General features: G+C 56.4%; 4 protein-coding genes across 4 annotated transcripts; 3 read left to right on the plus strand and 1 right to left on the minus strand.

The window, feature by feature from the left end:
- Positions 1–178: 178 nt before the first annotated feature.
- Positions 179–3,178, plus strand: CCM_04566 (cytokinesis regulator; the record flags this gene model as incomplete). The annotated part of the gene is made up of 1 exon (XM_006669714.1): positions 179–3,178. One exon carries the CDS (start codon positions 179–181, stop codon positions 3,176–3,178), a length of 3,000 nt encoding a protein of 999 aa, XP_006669777.1.
- A 1,178-nt stretch (positions 3,179–4,356) lies between these two features.
- On the minus strand, positions 4,357–6,411 carry CCM_04567 (DNA double-strand break repair and VJ recombination XRCC4; the record flags this gene model as incomplete). Its single annotated transcript, XM_006669715.1, has 4 exons — positions 4,357–5,158; positions 5,205–5,950; positions 6,012–6,073; positions 6,270–6,411. 4 exons carry the CDS (start codon positions 6,409–6,411, stop codon positions 4,357–4,359), a joined length of 1,752 nt encoding a protein of 583 aa, XP_006669778.1.
- Positions 6,412–7,386: 975 nt separating this feature from the next.
- Positions 7,387–9,359, plus strand: CCM_04568 (protein family UPF0061; the record flags this gene model as incomplete). The annotated part of the gene is made up of 2 exons (XM_006669716.1): positions 7,387–8,382; positions 8,433–9,359. The coding sequence occupies 2 exons, from the start codon at positions 7,387–7,389 to the stop codon at positions 9,357–9,359; spliced, it is 1,923 nt and encodes a 640-aa protein (XP_006669779.1).
- A 519-nt stretch (positions 9,360–9,878) lies between these two features.
- Positions 9,879–12,411, plus strand: CCM_04569 (NADH-ubiquinone oxidoreductase 78 kDa subunit; the record flags this gene model as incomplete). The annotated part of the gene is made up of 5 exons (XM_006669717.1): positions 9,879–9,993; positions 10,055–10,078; positions 10,135–10,186; positions 10,327–12,231; positions 12,294–12,411. 5 exons carry the CDS (start codon positions 9,879–9,881, stop codon positions 12,409–12,411), a joined length of 2,214 nt encoding a protein of 737 aa, XP_006669780.1.
- Positions 12,412–13,318: the final 907 nt, after the last annotated feature.

Below are 13,318 nucleotides of genomic sequence, written 5' to 3' on the forward strand. Positions count from 1 at the left end.
TATAGATAATAGCGACACGGAAAGCGACTGGTTTCAGCATTTGGCATCGCGCTGCATTGACGCCCTCGATTATGTGCCTGTCAAGCTAGAACCCCAGCCTTCCTGTACGCCTAGCCACTTCAACCGTTTGAGTTGGCTTCGGACGCGACACTTAGCTTGACTGTCGCAATAAATCATCATGGCGACATTAAAATTAAAAGAACGGCCACCCGCAGAGGATATCGAGAGCTGGGATGACGATGGCGACTTCCTCATTGACGGGGACGACCTGAGCAGGCGCACCTCGACCACTTTCAGCAACGCGCCCCTCCGCCGCCGAGACTCTACCTCGTCTCATGTGTCGTTTCGATCCGAACTTGAGTCGATGCCAGGCGACGAACAGCAGTTTCATATCCCTGGCGATGACGAAAGCTCGACCATGGATGCCATCGCCGCCGCTCAACACGTCGGCGTTCCCCTGCCCCAGAATGTACCAACGACAGCACTCATGGGAGGAACCATCAAGCGTCTGGGAGGACGCAAAATTCAGAAAATTATCCAGGACGATTGGGAAAATGATTTGGAGATTCCCGAATTTCCAAAAGGGCTCGTCATCAAGACGAAGGAAGCCGTCGACTTTCCCGATACGCTTCGACAAGTCAGTGCGGGCTCCCTCATGGACAGTCCAACCCATCTCATGAAATCACCATCAACAAACATGACCACTTTTGCTCCCATTCAACCCACTTCTACGTCGGCAGCCAAGTCTGCGACGAGCGCACTTACCTCGGCTATCAACTTGGACAAGTTCAAAGACTCCGAAGACGACGACTTCTTTGGCCCAGGTCCTGCCACAGTTCGCGTACCCAGTATCCCTAGAGGCCGAGTGCAGGCCAACCCCGTGTCTTTCATCACACCCCCGACTCCGCAAAAGAAGGACAATACAAAGGCAACCGAGGATGGCTTTGAGGATGACCTGGAGCTGCCATCGGATGGCAAGTTGACACTTTCAACAAGAAGAGACATTCCAACAACGCCGTCGCAGGCCGACGACTTGGATTGGGGTGAAGGGAGTCTGGGTACACGCTGGGGCGGCACCCGACGTGATGGACGATCGGCTAGGAGCTCCTCTGCATCTGCGCTCAGCCCTAGCATTTCTAGCTCGGTCACTGCGGAGAGTGAAGACGAGACTTTTGATGGCCTTTTGCTTCCTACTGGTCCCCTAAACTTCAGGGAGCGACTCCAACGCCGCAAAAATAGCCCCTCCCCATCAAGGTTAACTGTCGATACACAAATTGCCAGTGCCGCGACTACCCCAAACAAACCACATGTGGAAGCAGAACGTCAGGATCCTCTTGATGGCCTAGATATCGGCGATGGTGATGTGTTCGAGTCTGCCAAGCTGTCCCTGCACCGAAACATCAAAATCAAGGAATCCCAACCTGCCAGCCCTGCGCGACCCAAGACTGCAATCTCATTGACGTTCAGCAACAAGCCCATCACGAGCACCCGCCTGCCACGTCTCAGTCATGAGCGTTCACGTTCTACGGCGCTGGAGCCTGTCTCGGAGAGCGGTGGCCCTATTCAGCAAAGGAGTCGTCGGCCCCAATCTCGCCTGGGTCACTCTGCCCAGTCATCTGTCGTTAGCGTACCGACGCCCACGACTTTGCATGCGCCTCCCTTCCCGCCATCAACACCGCGCCGGAGAGAAGTTACAGCTGGATCATCCTTTAGCACTCTCCGCAATGATACTGCATCTACGACAAACTCGCAGCTTCTGCGTCAAAAGCGATCAATGCCTGCTGTTCGGCAAGCAAACTCGCCCATGAAGCCCCCGACTACGCGCTCGGATCGGCCACCCTCAAGAGATAATAACCGACCCCAATCTGGGCTCCGCCCCAAGACTCCAGTCGAGCGCATTCGGCAGCAGGAAAGCCCAACATCACACTCGAAAAAGGCACCATCTATGCCTTTTATACCTGCAGGAAGCTCACAGAGTACATCACATCATGTGACGTCCAAAGGAATGAGACAGTTCCGCCGATGGGATTCTGAGAATGCCATTGACACTCGGTCTATCTCCCGGACATTTTCAAGGTCCGCTATGCGCTCGCCAAGTCCTCAGCGGTTTAAAGTCGCTGCTGATACTTGGGAGAGGCTTAGTAAACCTAAGAACAAGCGCAACTTTGGCGATGGGCACGAGTTGGATGGATTTGATGATCTTCCAACATCCAAGGAAGCAGAGACTCGCTTCTTGCGGCAACCGAATTCGGCTGGCATAAAACCTGCTCTGAAAAACAAAACGTATCTGAATTTGATACCCGACCGCATTGGTACACCTGCCCCTCAATCACCTGCCAAACCTCTGTCGAGCACTCCCCGCTTTGCTCGTGATACCGCAGCAAGTCGTATTGCTCGCGAGACGTCGCTAGCAAACCGCATTCCTGCAAATGGTCCCCTTGCTACCATTTCTGCGCAGCGCGGCACGAATCTGCCTCCTCGGGGAGCCGCCACCCCGCAACTGCCGTCGCAACACATCATTCGATCCAAGAAGCCCTCTAAGCGCGTGCAACAGCAAAAGCCGCACTTGATTGCCAACTTGAACAGCGGCAAAGAATCCAGGACTATCAATGGCATGTACTATAATGCTGACACATTTCGATGGGAAGGCAACGAGAATGTTCTGAATGCCTTTGATCATACCTCGACGCAGTCGCCAGCGCCCTCTCCCGCACACCTAGCACGAGAGAAGGACACCACAACCCCCCGCCCAGCCCTAATCACCAATATTAGCTCCACGAAGGGAGTTCAAGTTGTCGGCGGCATGGTGTTTGACCCGCAGAACATGTGCTGGCTCAAAATTGGGCCGCAAAATAACCCGGCGTCGGAGACAAGTGACACAATGGATGGCTTCAATGCTCTTGACGACGAAGAGGATGTCTTTAAAGACATTCCTGACTTGGATGACCACGGTACCGATGACACACGTGGACAGGGCCGGGCCAGCGACATCAAAGACGAGTGGCTCGTTGGAGAAGAGTTTGATGTCGGACCTGAGTTTATTAGGAGACAACGTGAAGAGGAGGACCGTTGGAGACGAAAGTGTGAGAAGTGGGTTGGTCGTGGATCCCGAGACCGCGACATATGGAGGTGGACGATTCGCGAGCTGGTGTCGCAGTTTGACGACTTGTCTGTTTGACTTGTCTGTTTGACTTGTCTGTTTCACGCCGTTACGATTTTCCTTGTTGCTCATAGGTCGATTGACCTACATTGCATGCTATATATACTATTCCTGCATTCGTCACGTGGCTGCCACACTGGCACCTTCTGAGGATTTGTTTGGGGTGCGGTGCGGCGAGTAGCCGGCTTGGTGTTTCTGGGACTGGGAATAGAAAAAAGGGGCATGGTGTATTTGGCCTCGGGGAATGGTTACGACGAAATGACTCGGATGCGCTCATGACGAATATATGTTTTCCTTGGCTTCAAGTGGCTCTCGACGAGATGGATTTCTTTATAGGAGGGGGAGGGAGTGATTTGTTCAACTAGTATCAAGGACGAAGCATATGTATCAGCATGCATCTTTTGTTTCTTTTATCTTACACCTTGTCTGGTAATTTCGCGCTGCTTATTCTCATAGCTATGTCTTGCGTGTTCAAACACACGCTGGGAATCTGAGCGCAGCCTGATCGGGACATTTGGTACTTTGTATTCTCAGCGCTAGACATTCGTGTCCCAGTTCCATCTGTAATCTCATAACATAGGTAACCAAGATACAACACAAGTGAGCACCCAGTGACTCGGATTTAACGCAAATGTTGTGGATAGCGTCATCGACGACCCCCACGGCAAGCGGGGTAACTGATTGGCCTGCCATTGCGAAATTCATGCTCATTGCCACTTCGTGTTCCCCTCCAAACTGTATGAGAGATATACCGAAGTTTCAAGAACACATAATCAAATAGACACCATGAACTCAATCAGTGCAACATTCACGCCAGACGCCTCGGGCCAGTCGCCCAAGCAAGTGTCGACGGTCCCTGAGCTCAAGCTCAACGATGGCACCACCATCCCCATGGTCAGTACAGAGACGCCCCCCATCGTGGCACGCCGTGGTACTGAGACAGCGCGACGTGAATAGCTCGGATACGGACTCGGCACGGCCAATTTCAAATCGGCAAGCGCCAAGGGCAAGTTTGACCAAAACGTCGTCAAGTACACCAAGGAGGCCATCGCCAACGGGTTCCGCCATCTAGACGGTGCTGAGGGCAAGTTTCACCCCCCCCCCCCCCCCCCTCCACGTTGCGATTTGGGTTCTGCTTTTGCAACGTCGCTAACACGCATATTCCTCGAAACACAGTCTACGGAAACGAGGAGGAACTAGGCGCGGCCATCAAAGAGGGCGGCGTGCCGCGCGAGAAGCTCTACATTACGACCAAGCTGCCGGCGCTGGAAAAGACGGACACGCAGGCGCACTTTGACGCGTCCCTCAAGAAGCTCGGCGTCGACTATGTCGATCTCTATCTGCTGCACGGGCCGTGGTTCGCCGAGGGCTCCGGCGCGGCGCTGCAGCAGAAATGGGCCGAGATGGAGGCGATCCAGGCCTCGGGCCGGGCCAGGACGATTGGCGTGTCCAACTTCTTGCCGGAGCACCTGGAGCCGATCCTCGAGACGGCCAAGGTGGTGCCGGCCATCAACCAGATTGAGTTCCACCCGTACCTGCAGCACCACGGCGTGGACCTGCTCGCGTTTCACCGGCGGCACGGCATCGCGGTCGCGGCGTACGGCCCGCTGACGCCGCTGATCCGTGCCCGCGGCGGGCCCGTGGACGCGGCGTGGGCGGCGCTGGCGCAAAAGTACGGCGTCGGCGAGGCCGAGGTCGGCCTGCGCTGGTGTCTCGACCAGGGCATCGTGACGCTCACGACGACGAGCAGCGCCGAGAGGATGCGCCGCGTGCTGGAGCTCGTGCCCCAGTTCAAGCTCACCCCCAAGGAGGTCGAGGACGTGGCGGCGCTGGGCAGGGAGAAGCACTACAGGGCCTTTTGGCGGGATAAGTTTGCCGAGGATGATAGAAGCTAAGCCGGCTTGTGAAAGGGCTTGTTTTGCTCGGGAAGAAGTAGGGAGGGCACTCGTGGAAGCTGAGACTGCGTCTAGGTAGAATCGTGCATGTAGTCGTATCATGCTGGAAAGTGACAGAATATGCTAGCAATATAATACATGGCGCTTACTACAGTTCATCATCTGAATCCGTATCCGCCCCGCCAGTCGGCACAGCTGGCCTAGGAGCCTCGTTTGGTTTCCTATTCGCAAACGGAAGGGCTCTCTTGGGCGGCGGCGCGGCGACCTTTTTCGGCGGGCTTTGTTCACGGGCCGGTGGTGGTGCTGGCACGGCTTCCTCATGTCCGTCGTCGCCCGCCATGTGCTCATCCTCATCCTCGTCATCGTCCACCGAAGCCGTCGCCTCTGTTGTGTGGCCGTCTTCGGTGTCTTCTGGCTCCGACTTGATGCGCGGCTCCTCTTCCGGCAGCACCTCTTCCTCCTTGACGGGCGCGGCCGCTTTCCGCTTGCTCGCCCGCGAGGCGGCTGGTTTGCGGCCTCTGGCGGCCCTCGCCCTAGGCGCGACTTCTTGCTCGGGTTCCGGGGACGGCTCGGCGGGCTCGGGCTCCCCCCTGGTGACGGAAAAGGCCGGCGACGCCAGGACCTTTTGCTGCTCGCGAATCTTGACCTTTTTCTCGTTGAGCAAGTCGCGGAACTTCTGCAGGAGCGCCGTCTCGTCCTCGTCCTTGGCCCGCACGAGCTCGTCGAGCTGCGTCTTCAGCTGCTGGATCGACGCCTCGCGCTCGGCGGCCTGGGACTGGGCGTGCGCAGTCGCCTGGTTGCTGGCGACGACGGCGTCTGCGGAGGCGGCGCACCATTCCAGCAGCTCGATGGCCTCGTTGGCGTCATGCGAGAGAGTAATGGTGCCGAGCCGTTGCTGGCGGATCCGTAGTTAGCGAGAAGTCGTCGTTGGAGGATTTGCACTCTTCTTGCTGTACCGTAATGCCCTGTACTTGCTTCCGGACTGTGATGGAGATGGAGGCTTCGGTTTGGACGGTGGCTGTTGCGTTGATATCGTGCAGTGGTTTCTGGTGGAAGAAGGACTCCAGCGTTGATTCCCACTCTGCGTCTGTCAGAGGACTGTTCTTCACTTTGAGGGCGGAAATGCGGTCATGTTTGACTAGGGCAGGCGGCTTGGGGTCAGCTTCAGGTGTGCAATGACTTTTTGCATGGAAGCACGGCGGGGGGTTTTCTACTTTTGACCACATATGGTGCTTCTCCTTCGGTTCCAATCAACTTGAGATCCAAGGGCTTTTTGCCCGACGACGAGACCTGTAGCAAGACGAACTCTTTGTCGTTGTCGCTTTGTGGCACCTTGAGCACTCTGAAGGTTGCCATGGTGGAGGGGAGCCAATGCTTTCAATAATATGGTACAAGGTGGATAAGGTACCGTTTGTCAAATTCCGGTGCCAGATTTGAAGAGAGGCTGTGTGAGCGATACTGGTTGGAAGATTCACGTCTTTTGAGCTTGGTTGTGTCATGTGGAATGGATTAGCGTAGGGTAGTACTGCAGGGCTGGCTTCAGGCAGCAGTCCGCCTTGACGAGATGGCTGGCTGCCGCCACTCCACTCGAGACAGCTGAGCGCAAGATTGATGATTGAATGTGTTCGCTAGCAAGACACGGACCTGGAAATTATTCTGATTTTGACTTTGTTTAGCAGCAATATTCTGCATTGCTAGACGTATTCCTTCTCGTCTGCTGCAAACCCTTGCTTGGGTCAAGTGTCCAACTACCTATCCATCCAATGCTGGCTCGAAGAATTAAATTGCACCGTCCACAGGACTGAAGTAACTAGCACATCGAAATTGTATAGTATAACCAAGCCGTTTCCAGGCTTGCACATCTATTTGAACACTGACGAGACCATGGCAAAAAGAGCATGTTACCCAGGCCGGACGGGTTAGTTACTATTATCGTCCGCCCGTTGCCTCCCCCCGACAGCCTCAATCAACTGCCGAGCAAAATGAATGTAATTTGAACGTAGAATTCACTCGGCTCCCATTATTCCCACTTTGTCGGACATGTGTCGGCTTTGCAATACCCACTGATGCTGGAACGGCTTTCGGTTCCGCGCCACCGTCTAGCCGTCGCCGTTGTGCCGCCCCTACGGCAGCGGCTCCGAGCTAAAAGCCCGCTCGCCACTGCGGTTGCGTCATGGGCAACGATTCCAAATGGCCATCATTATATAGCCAGGGAAAAGCCCTCGCAACTCCTGCGGCCAGATATTTCCCGCAACCCCAAAATTGCCGTTGATGCTTCGCAGAACCAGCCTTTCCAGGGCTCTTCCGCGAACAAGACTCCTTTTCTCCCCCATGGCCACTGAAACCTCTGCGCCCAAGGCGCGCCAGCTCTCGTCCGAGGGCAAGCCGCTCAAGGAGATGCCCAAGTCCTGGAACTTTACCTCGCGACTCACCCCTGACCCTCTGTTTCCCACCCCAGCCGCTTCGCACCAGACGCCCCGAGACGAGATTGGGCCGCGCATGGTGCGCGACGCCCTGTTCACCTGGGTGCGCCCCGAGAAGCAGGAGGACCCCGAGCTGCTCGCCGTGAGCCCCGCCGCCATGCGCGATCTCGGCATCAAGGAAGACGAAAGAATCACAGAAGACTTCAGGCAGTTTGTCGCGGGAAACAAACTCTACGGCTGGGACGAGGACAAGCTGCAAGGCGGCTATCCGTGGGCGCAGTGCTATGGCGGTTTCCAATTTGGCCAATGGGCCGGACAGCTCGGAGACGGCAGAGCCATTTCTCTTTTCGAGACGACCAACCAGGAAACTGGTATTCGCTATGAACTACAGCTCAAAGGTGCCGGCTTGACACCGTACTCCCGATTTGCTGACGGCAAGGCGGTCCTCCGATCGAGCATCCGAGAGTTCGTCGTTTCCGAGGCCTTGAACGCCCTGTCCATTCCCACCACCCGCGCATTGGCTCTCACTCTGCTGCCGCAGTCCAGAGTGCTCCGCGAAAGGATGGAGCCAGGCGCCATCGTCTTGCGCTTTGCCCAGTCCTGGATCCGCCTAGGAACCTTTGACCTCTTGCGATCCCGAGGCGACCGTAAGCTAGTCAGAGAGCTGTCCACCTATGTCGCCAATGATGTTTTTGGAGGCTGGGACAAGCTTCCCGGAAGATTGGCAAACCCAGACAAGCCTGCAGATGGACCAGAACCTGCTCGAGGTGTCTCAGAGAAGACTATACAAGGCGCTGAGGACGTTGCTGAGAATAGGTACACCCGGCTATACAGAGAGATAGTCAGACGCAACGCCGTCGTAGTTGCGCAATGGCAAGCCTACGGCTTCATGAACGGAGTTTTGGTGCGTATTGCACCCAGCCGCATGTTTCTAGTACTAATCCGATGAAACAGAACACGGACAATACCTCCGTCTTTGGCCTATCTATCGACTTTGGTCCTTTCGCCTTTATGGATAATTTCGACCCGTCATATACTCCCAATCACGACGACGGCATGCTGCGGTACTCCTACAGGAATCAGCCTACCATTATTTGGTGGAACTTGGTCCGGCTCGGCGAGGCTCTCGGAGAGCTGATGGGCATAGGATCAGCCGTCGATGACGAAACATTTATTGCGGATGGTGTAAAGAAAGACCAGGAAGACGAGGTTATTGCGCGAGCTGAAAAACTCATCACGCAAGCTGGAGAGGAATACAGACACACCTTCTTGTCAGAGTACAAGAGGCTGATGACAGCCCGCCTCGGCCTGCGCCAGCAGAAAGAGTCAGATTTTGATGTGCTCTTTTCCGAGGCGCTGGATACCCTGGAAGCCTTTGAACTTGACTTTAGCCACTTCTTCCGTCGACTCAGCAGTGTCAAACTCGCCCGAGTGGCGACAGAGGACGCCCGACGACAAACAGCCAAGATTTTCTTCCACAGTGAAGGCCTGCCAAAGACAACAACTGAGGCCGACGCTTTGGGTCGCATTTCTAATTGGCTGTCCAAATGGCACGATCGGGTCGTCGAGGACTGGTCGCCTGATGGAAATGGAGTCACCGACGGCGCAGAGGCGGAAAGGATCCAGGCCATGAAGCAGGTAAACCCCAACTTTGTTCCTCGGGGCTGGATTCTCGACGAAGTGATTCGCCGTGTGGAGAAGGAAGGAGATAGAAAAGTTCTGGACCGTGTCATGCACATGGCTCTTCATCCGTTCAATGATTCTTGGGCTGGCCTGGAATTTGACGGCGCTACATATCAGGGCGACCGCGACGAGGAGCAGCGCTGGGTTGGCGACGTGCCTCGTCACGAGCGGGCCATGCAGTGCAGCTGCAGTTCTTAGGATCAGTACGAGTAGGCCAGATAATGACAGCTAGATTAAAATAAAGGCGCCTTAAAGGCTTGAGATGTAACGACCGGCGGTAAGAGGCAATGCTCGTTGAGATGAAATTTCTCTCCCCTGCTTCCATAACGGCGTCAAAATGTTTGATCTTGAGCATAAGATAGAGGAAGACTCGACTGAAGCTACAAACTGCAAAGCAGAGTGCGGCTCAAGCTCACCTACAATAAAATATGCCCGTGTACAATAATGAGAAAAGAGAAAAGCAGCAGCAAAGCTCGCAAATTCCAGCGCCGCGTTATAGTGCGAGTGGATACGTCGCTGCCTCAGGCACTGTTTGGGGCAGCCAGCCAATCAGCGACATTGTAAATTAATCCGTGGACGAACACACTAGCGGAGGAGCCTTTCCCGTCAAACCGACAGCAGTTCCTCCTCGCAGCGTCCCACGGACTGAGTCCTTTAAATCCGCAGCGCACTGCATCTCAACCCATTCATCCATTCATCCCGGCACGGCGGCAGACGATGCTTCGACACACTCTGGCTCGTTCCGCTCTGCGGACGGGCAGGCGAGCGGCCGGCGCCTCGCGCGCTTTCTCTGTATCGGCTCAGCGCCACGCGGAGGTGGAGCTGACAATTGGTGAGTAGGGCGTCAATTGGCGAGCAATTGAAGCTGGGCGGCCGTGCTGACTGATTTGTAGATGGAAAGAAGGTCTCGATTGAAGGTAGGGACGCGGTTCCCGTGGGCCCGCGAGGCGACGAAGACTGACCCATATGATAGCTGGTTCTGCCCTGATTCAGGCTTGCGAAAAGGCCGGAGCCACGGTCCCTAGGTGCGTTGAGTAGTTGAAAATGACATTCGATTGGCTCAAATTAACATTTTGGTATTTAGATATTGCTACCACGAGTACGATTGGCCCCTGCACCCGACGACATCCGATCCCCCGAAACGAAGCTGACAAATATTTTACAGGAAGCTCATGATTGCAGGAAACTGCCGCATGTGTCTCGTCGAAGTCGAAAGAGCCCCCAAGCCCGTTGCCTCGTGCGCGTGGCCCGTCCAACCCGGCATGGTGGTCAAGACCAACTCGCCGCTCGTCCACAAGGCCCGCGAGGGTGTCATGGAGTTCCTCCTGGCCAACCACCCCCTCGACTGCCCCATTTGCGACCAGGGTGGTGAGTGCGATCTCCAGGAGCAGTCTCTGCGTTACGGAGCCGACCGTGGTCGGTTCCACGAAATTGGCGGCAAGCGCGCTGTCGAGGACAAGAACATTGGCCCCCTGATCAAGACCTCGATGAACCGCTGCATCCACTGCACCCGCTGCGTGCGTTTTGCCAACGACATTGCTGGCGCGCCCGAGCTCGGCTCGTTCGGCCGCGGCAACGATATCCAGATCGGTACCTACCTAGAGCAGAACCTCGACTCCGAACTCTCCGGCAACGTCATCGATCTCTGCCCCGTTGGCGCCCTCACCTCCAAGCCCTACGCGTTCCGTGCCCGTCCCTGGGAGCTGAAGCACTCCGAATCCATTGACGTTCTCGACGGTCTTGGTTCCAACATTCGCGTCGACTCGCGCGGTCTCGAAGTCATGCGCATCCTCCCCCGCCTCAACGACGACGTGAACGAGGAGTGGATCAACGACAAGTCTCGCTTCGCCTGTGATGGTCTCAAGACCCAGCGTCTGACGATGCCTCTGGTCCGCCGCGATGGCAAGTTTGAGCCCGCCGACTGGGAGGAAGCCCTAACTGAGGTCGCTCGTGCCTGGGAGCAGAAGAAGCCCCAAGGCAACGAGTTCAAGATCATCTCTGGTGCCCTGACTGAGGTCGAGTCCCTGGTTGTTGCCAAGGACATGGCCAACAAGCTTGGCTCTGAGAACCTCGCTTTGGACACTCCCACTGGCAGCGCTCCCCTTGCTCACGGCGTTGATGTCCGATCCAACTACCTGTTCAACTCGACCATCTGGGGCATCGAGGAGACTGACTGCATGCTGATTGTTGGCAGCAACCCTCGTCACGAGGCTGCTGTTCTCAACGCCCGTATCCGCAAACAATGGCTCCGCTCTGATCTCGAGATCGCCGTAGTTGGCGAGACCTTCAACTCCACCTTTGAATTTGAGCACCTGGGTGGCGACCACGCCGCCTTGAAGGCCGCCCTTGCTGGTCCCTTTGGCAAGAAGCTGGCCGCTGCCAAGAAGCCCATGATCGTTGTCGGCTCTGGTGTCACCGACCACGTCGACGCCAAGGCCTTTTACGAGACTATCGGTTCCTTTGTCGAGAAGAATGCTGCCAACTTCCGCACTCCTGAGTGGGACGGTTACAGCGTTCTTCAAAGAGAGGCTTCGCGAGCCGGCGCCTTTGAGGTCGGTTTCGTCACTCCCTCTACCGAGGTTTCTCAGACCAAACCCAAGTTCGTCTGGCTGCTAGGCGCTGATGAGGTCAACGAGGCCGACATCCCCAAGGATGCATTCGTTGTCTACCAGGGCCACCACGGTGACCGTGGTGCTCAGATTGCCGACATTATCCTCCCCGGTGCCGCGTACACCGAGAAGGCTGGTACCTACATCAACACCGAGGGCCGTGTACAGATGACCCGCGCCGCTACCTCCCTGCCTGGTGCTGCCCGCACTGACTGGAAGATTCTCCGTGCCGCCTCCGAGTTCCTCGGCGCTCCCCTCCCCTACGATGATGTCACTGCCGTCCGCGAGCGCATGTCCACGATCAGCCCGGCCCTCGCCGTCTACGATGTGGTCGAGCCTGTCGCTCTCAAGGAGCTCAGCAAGGTACAGCTTGTCGACCAGAACAAGGGCTCCAAGGCCACGGGTGCGCCCCTGAAAAAGGTCATTGAGAACTTTTACTTTACCGATGTCATTTCAAGAAGGTACGTTCTCGCAATAGCCGCCGCATTCAATTTTCCAGCAACGATACTAACACACATCACAGCTCGCCCACAATGGCCCGATGCTCCGCCGCCAAGTCCAGTGGTGACCCCAGAACAAACTTCATGGCCCCTGGCATGGAGGAGGATAGACCCATGGGCCAGATTGCGTATGGATCATAAACAAAGGGGTCGGAACGGCTGTACTAAAATTTAAGAAGCGTTTCCTTGCGTTATAACAATGTTGGAGGGTGAGTTTACCTTGTACATATAAAGATGGTAGATTTAGTGGCGACAGGTAGATATAACCTTGAAGAGACGGTTGAATTCTTTTTTTTTTTCATCAATACATTTTCTCATAAATCTCGTCCTCCTCGTATCCCCTAACCCGTGCTCCCTTGGTATTTGGAAGTCTTTTTCAAGATGGACTTGGGCTGTGGTCTCAAGTGGTTTGCCGGTGCTGTCGGCGCCGACTTTGGCGCTGCGGATGCGCTGCCCTCCGGTTTTGTTGGCTGGCCAGTCTTGCTCTTGACCGGCGACACTGTCGATGCGCTGCCCTCCTCCGGTCTTGTTGGCTGGCCAGTCTTGCTCTTGACCGGAGACACCGTCGATGCACGTGCCTGCGACTTGGGCTCCTGTCTGCTCCTGTCCCACAGCTCGCCATCCGCCGGCCTCTTTCTCGAATTCTCCCCATGCGGCTGCTCCCGTTCTCTGCCACTGCTGCTGCTCTGCCCCTTGCTCCTCTCCTCCTGCCTGGCTCCTGCATGCCGCGCGTGTCGGTCCTACTCGGCATCGCGCGGCACGGTGCGCCGCAGCGCGCTCTCCTTGTCGAGCGCGCGCCGCCTCGCATCCCTCTTGACAGCGATGTGCGCGTCATACGCCCGCAGCTGCTTCGTCGCCTCTCTGACCAGGACGAGCGCCTCGCGCGCCGCCACCGCCCGCGGCGACACGGCCGGGCGGTGCGCGAAGCTCGGCTCCGGCACGTCGCCGATGACGTCCCCGGCGTCCCGCCTGACGCCCTTGCCGCTGCCTTGTTGCAGAATCTGGACAATCTGCGGGCGGGCGGGCGGCGGCGGCGGCGGTCGGCGGG

The sequence above is a fragment of the Cordyceps militaris genome (assembly GCF_000225605.1).
Source record: "Cordyceps militaris CM01 unplaced genomic scaffold CCM_S00003, whole genome shotgun sequence".
NCBI classification, from domain to species: Eukaryota; Fungi; Ascomycota; class Sordariomycetes; order Hypocreales; family Cordycipitaceae; genus Cordyceps; species Cordyceps militaris.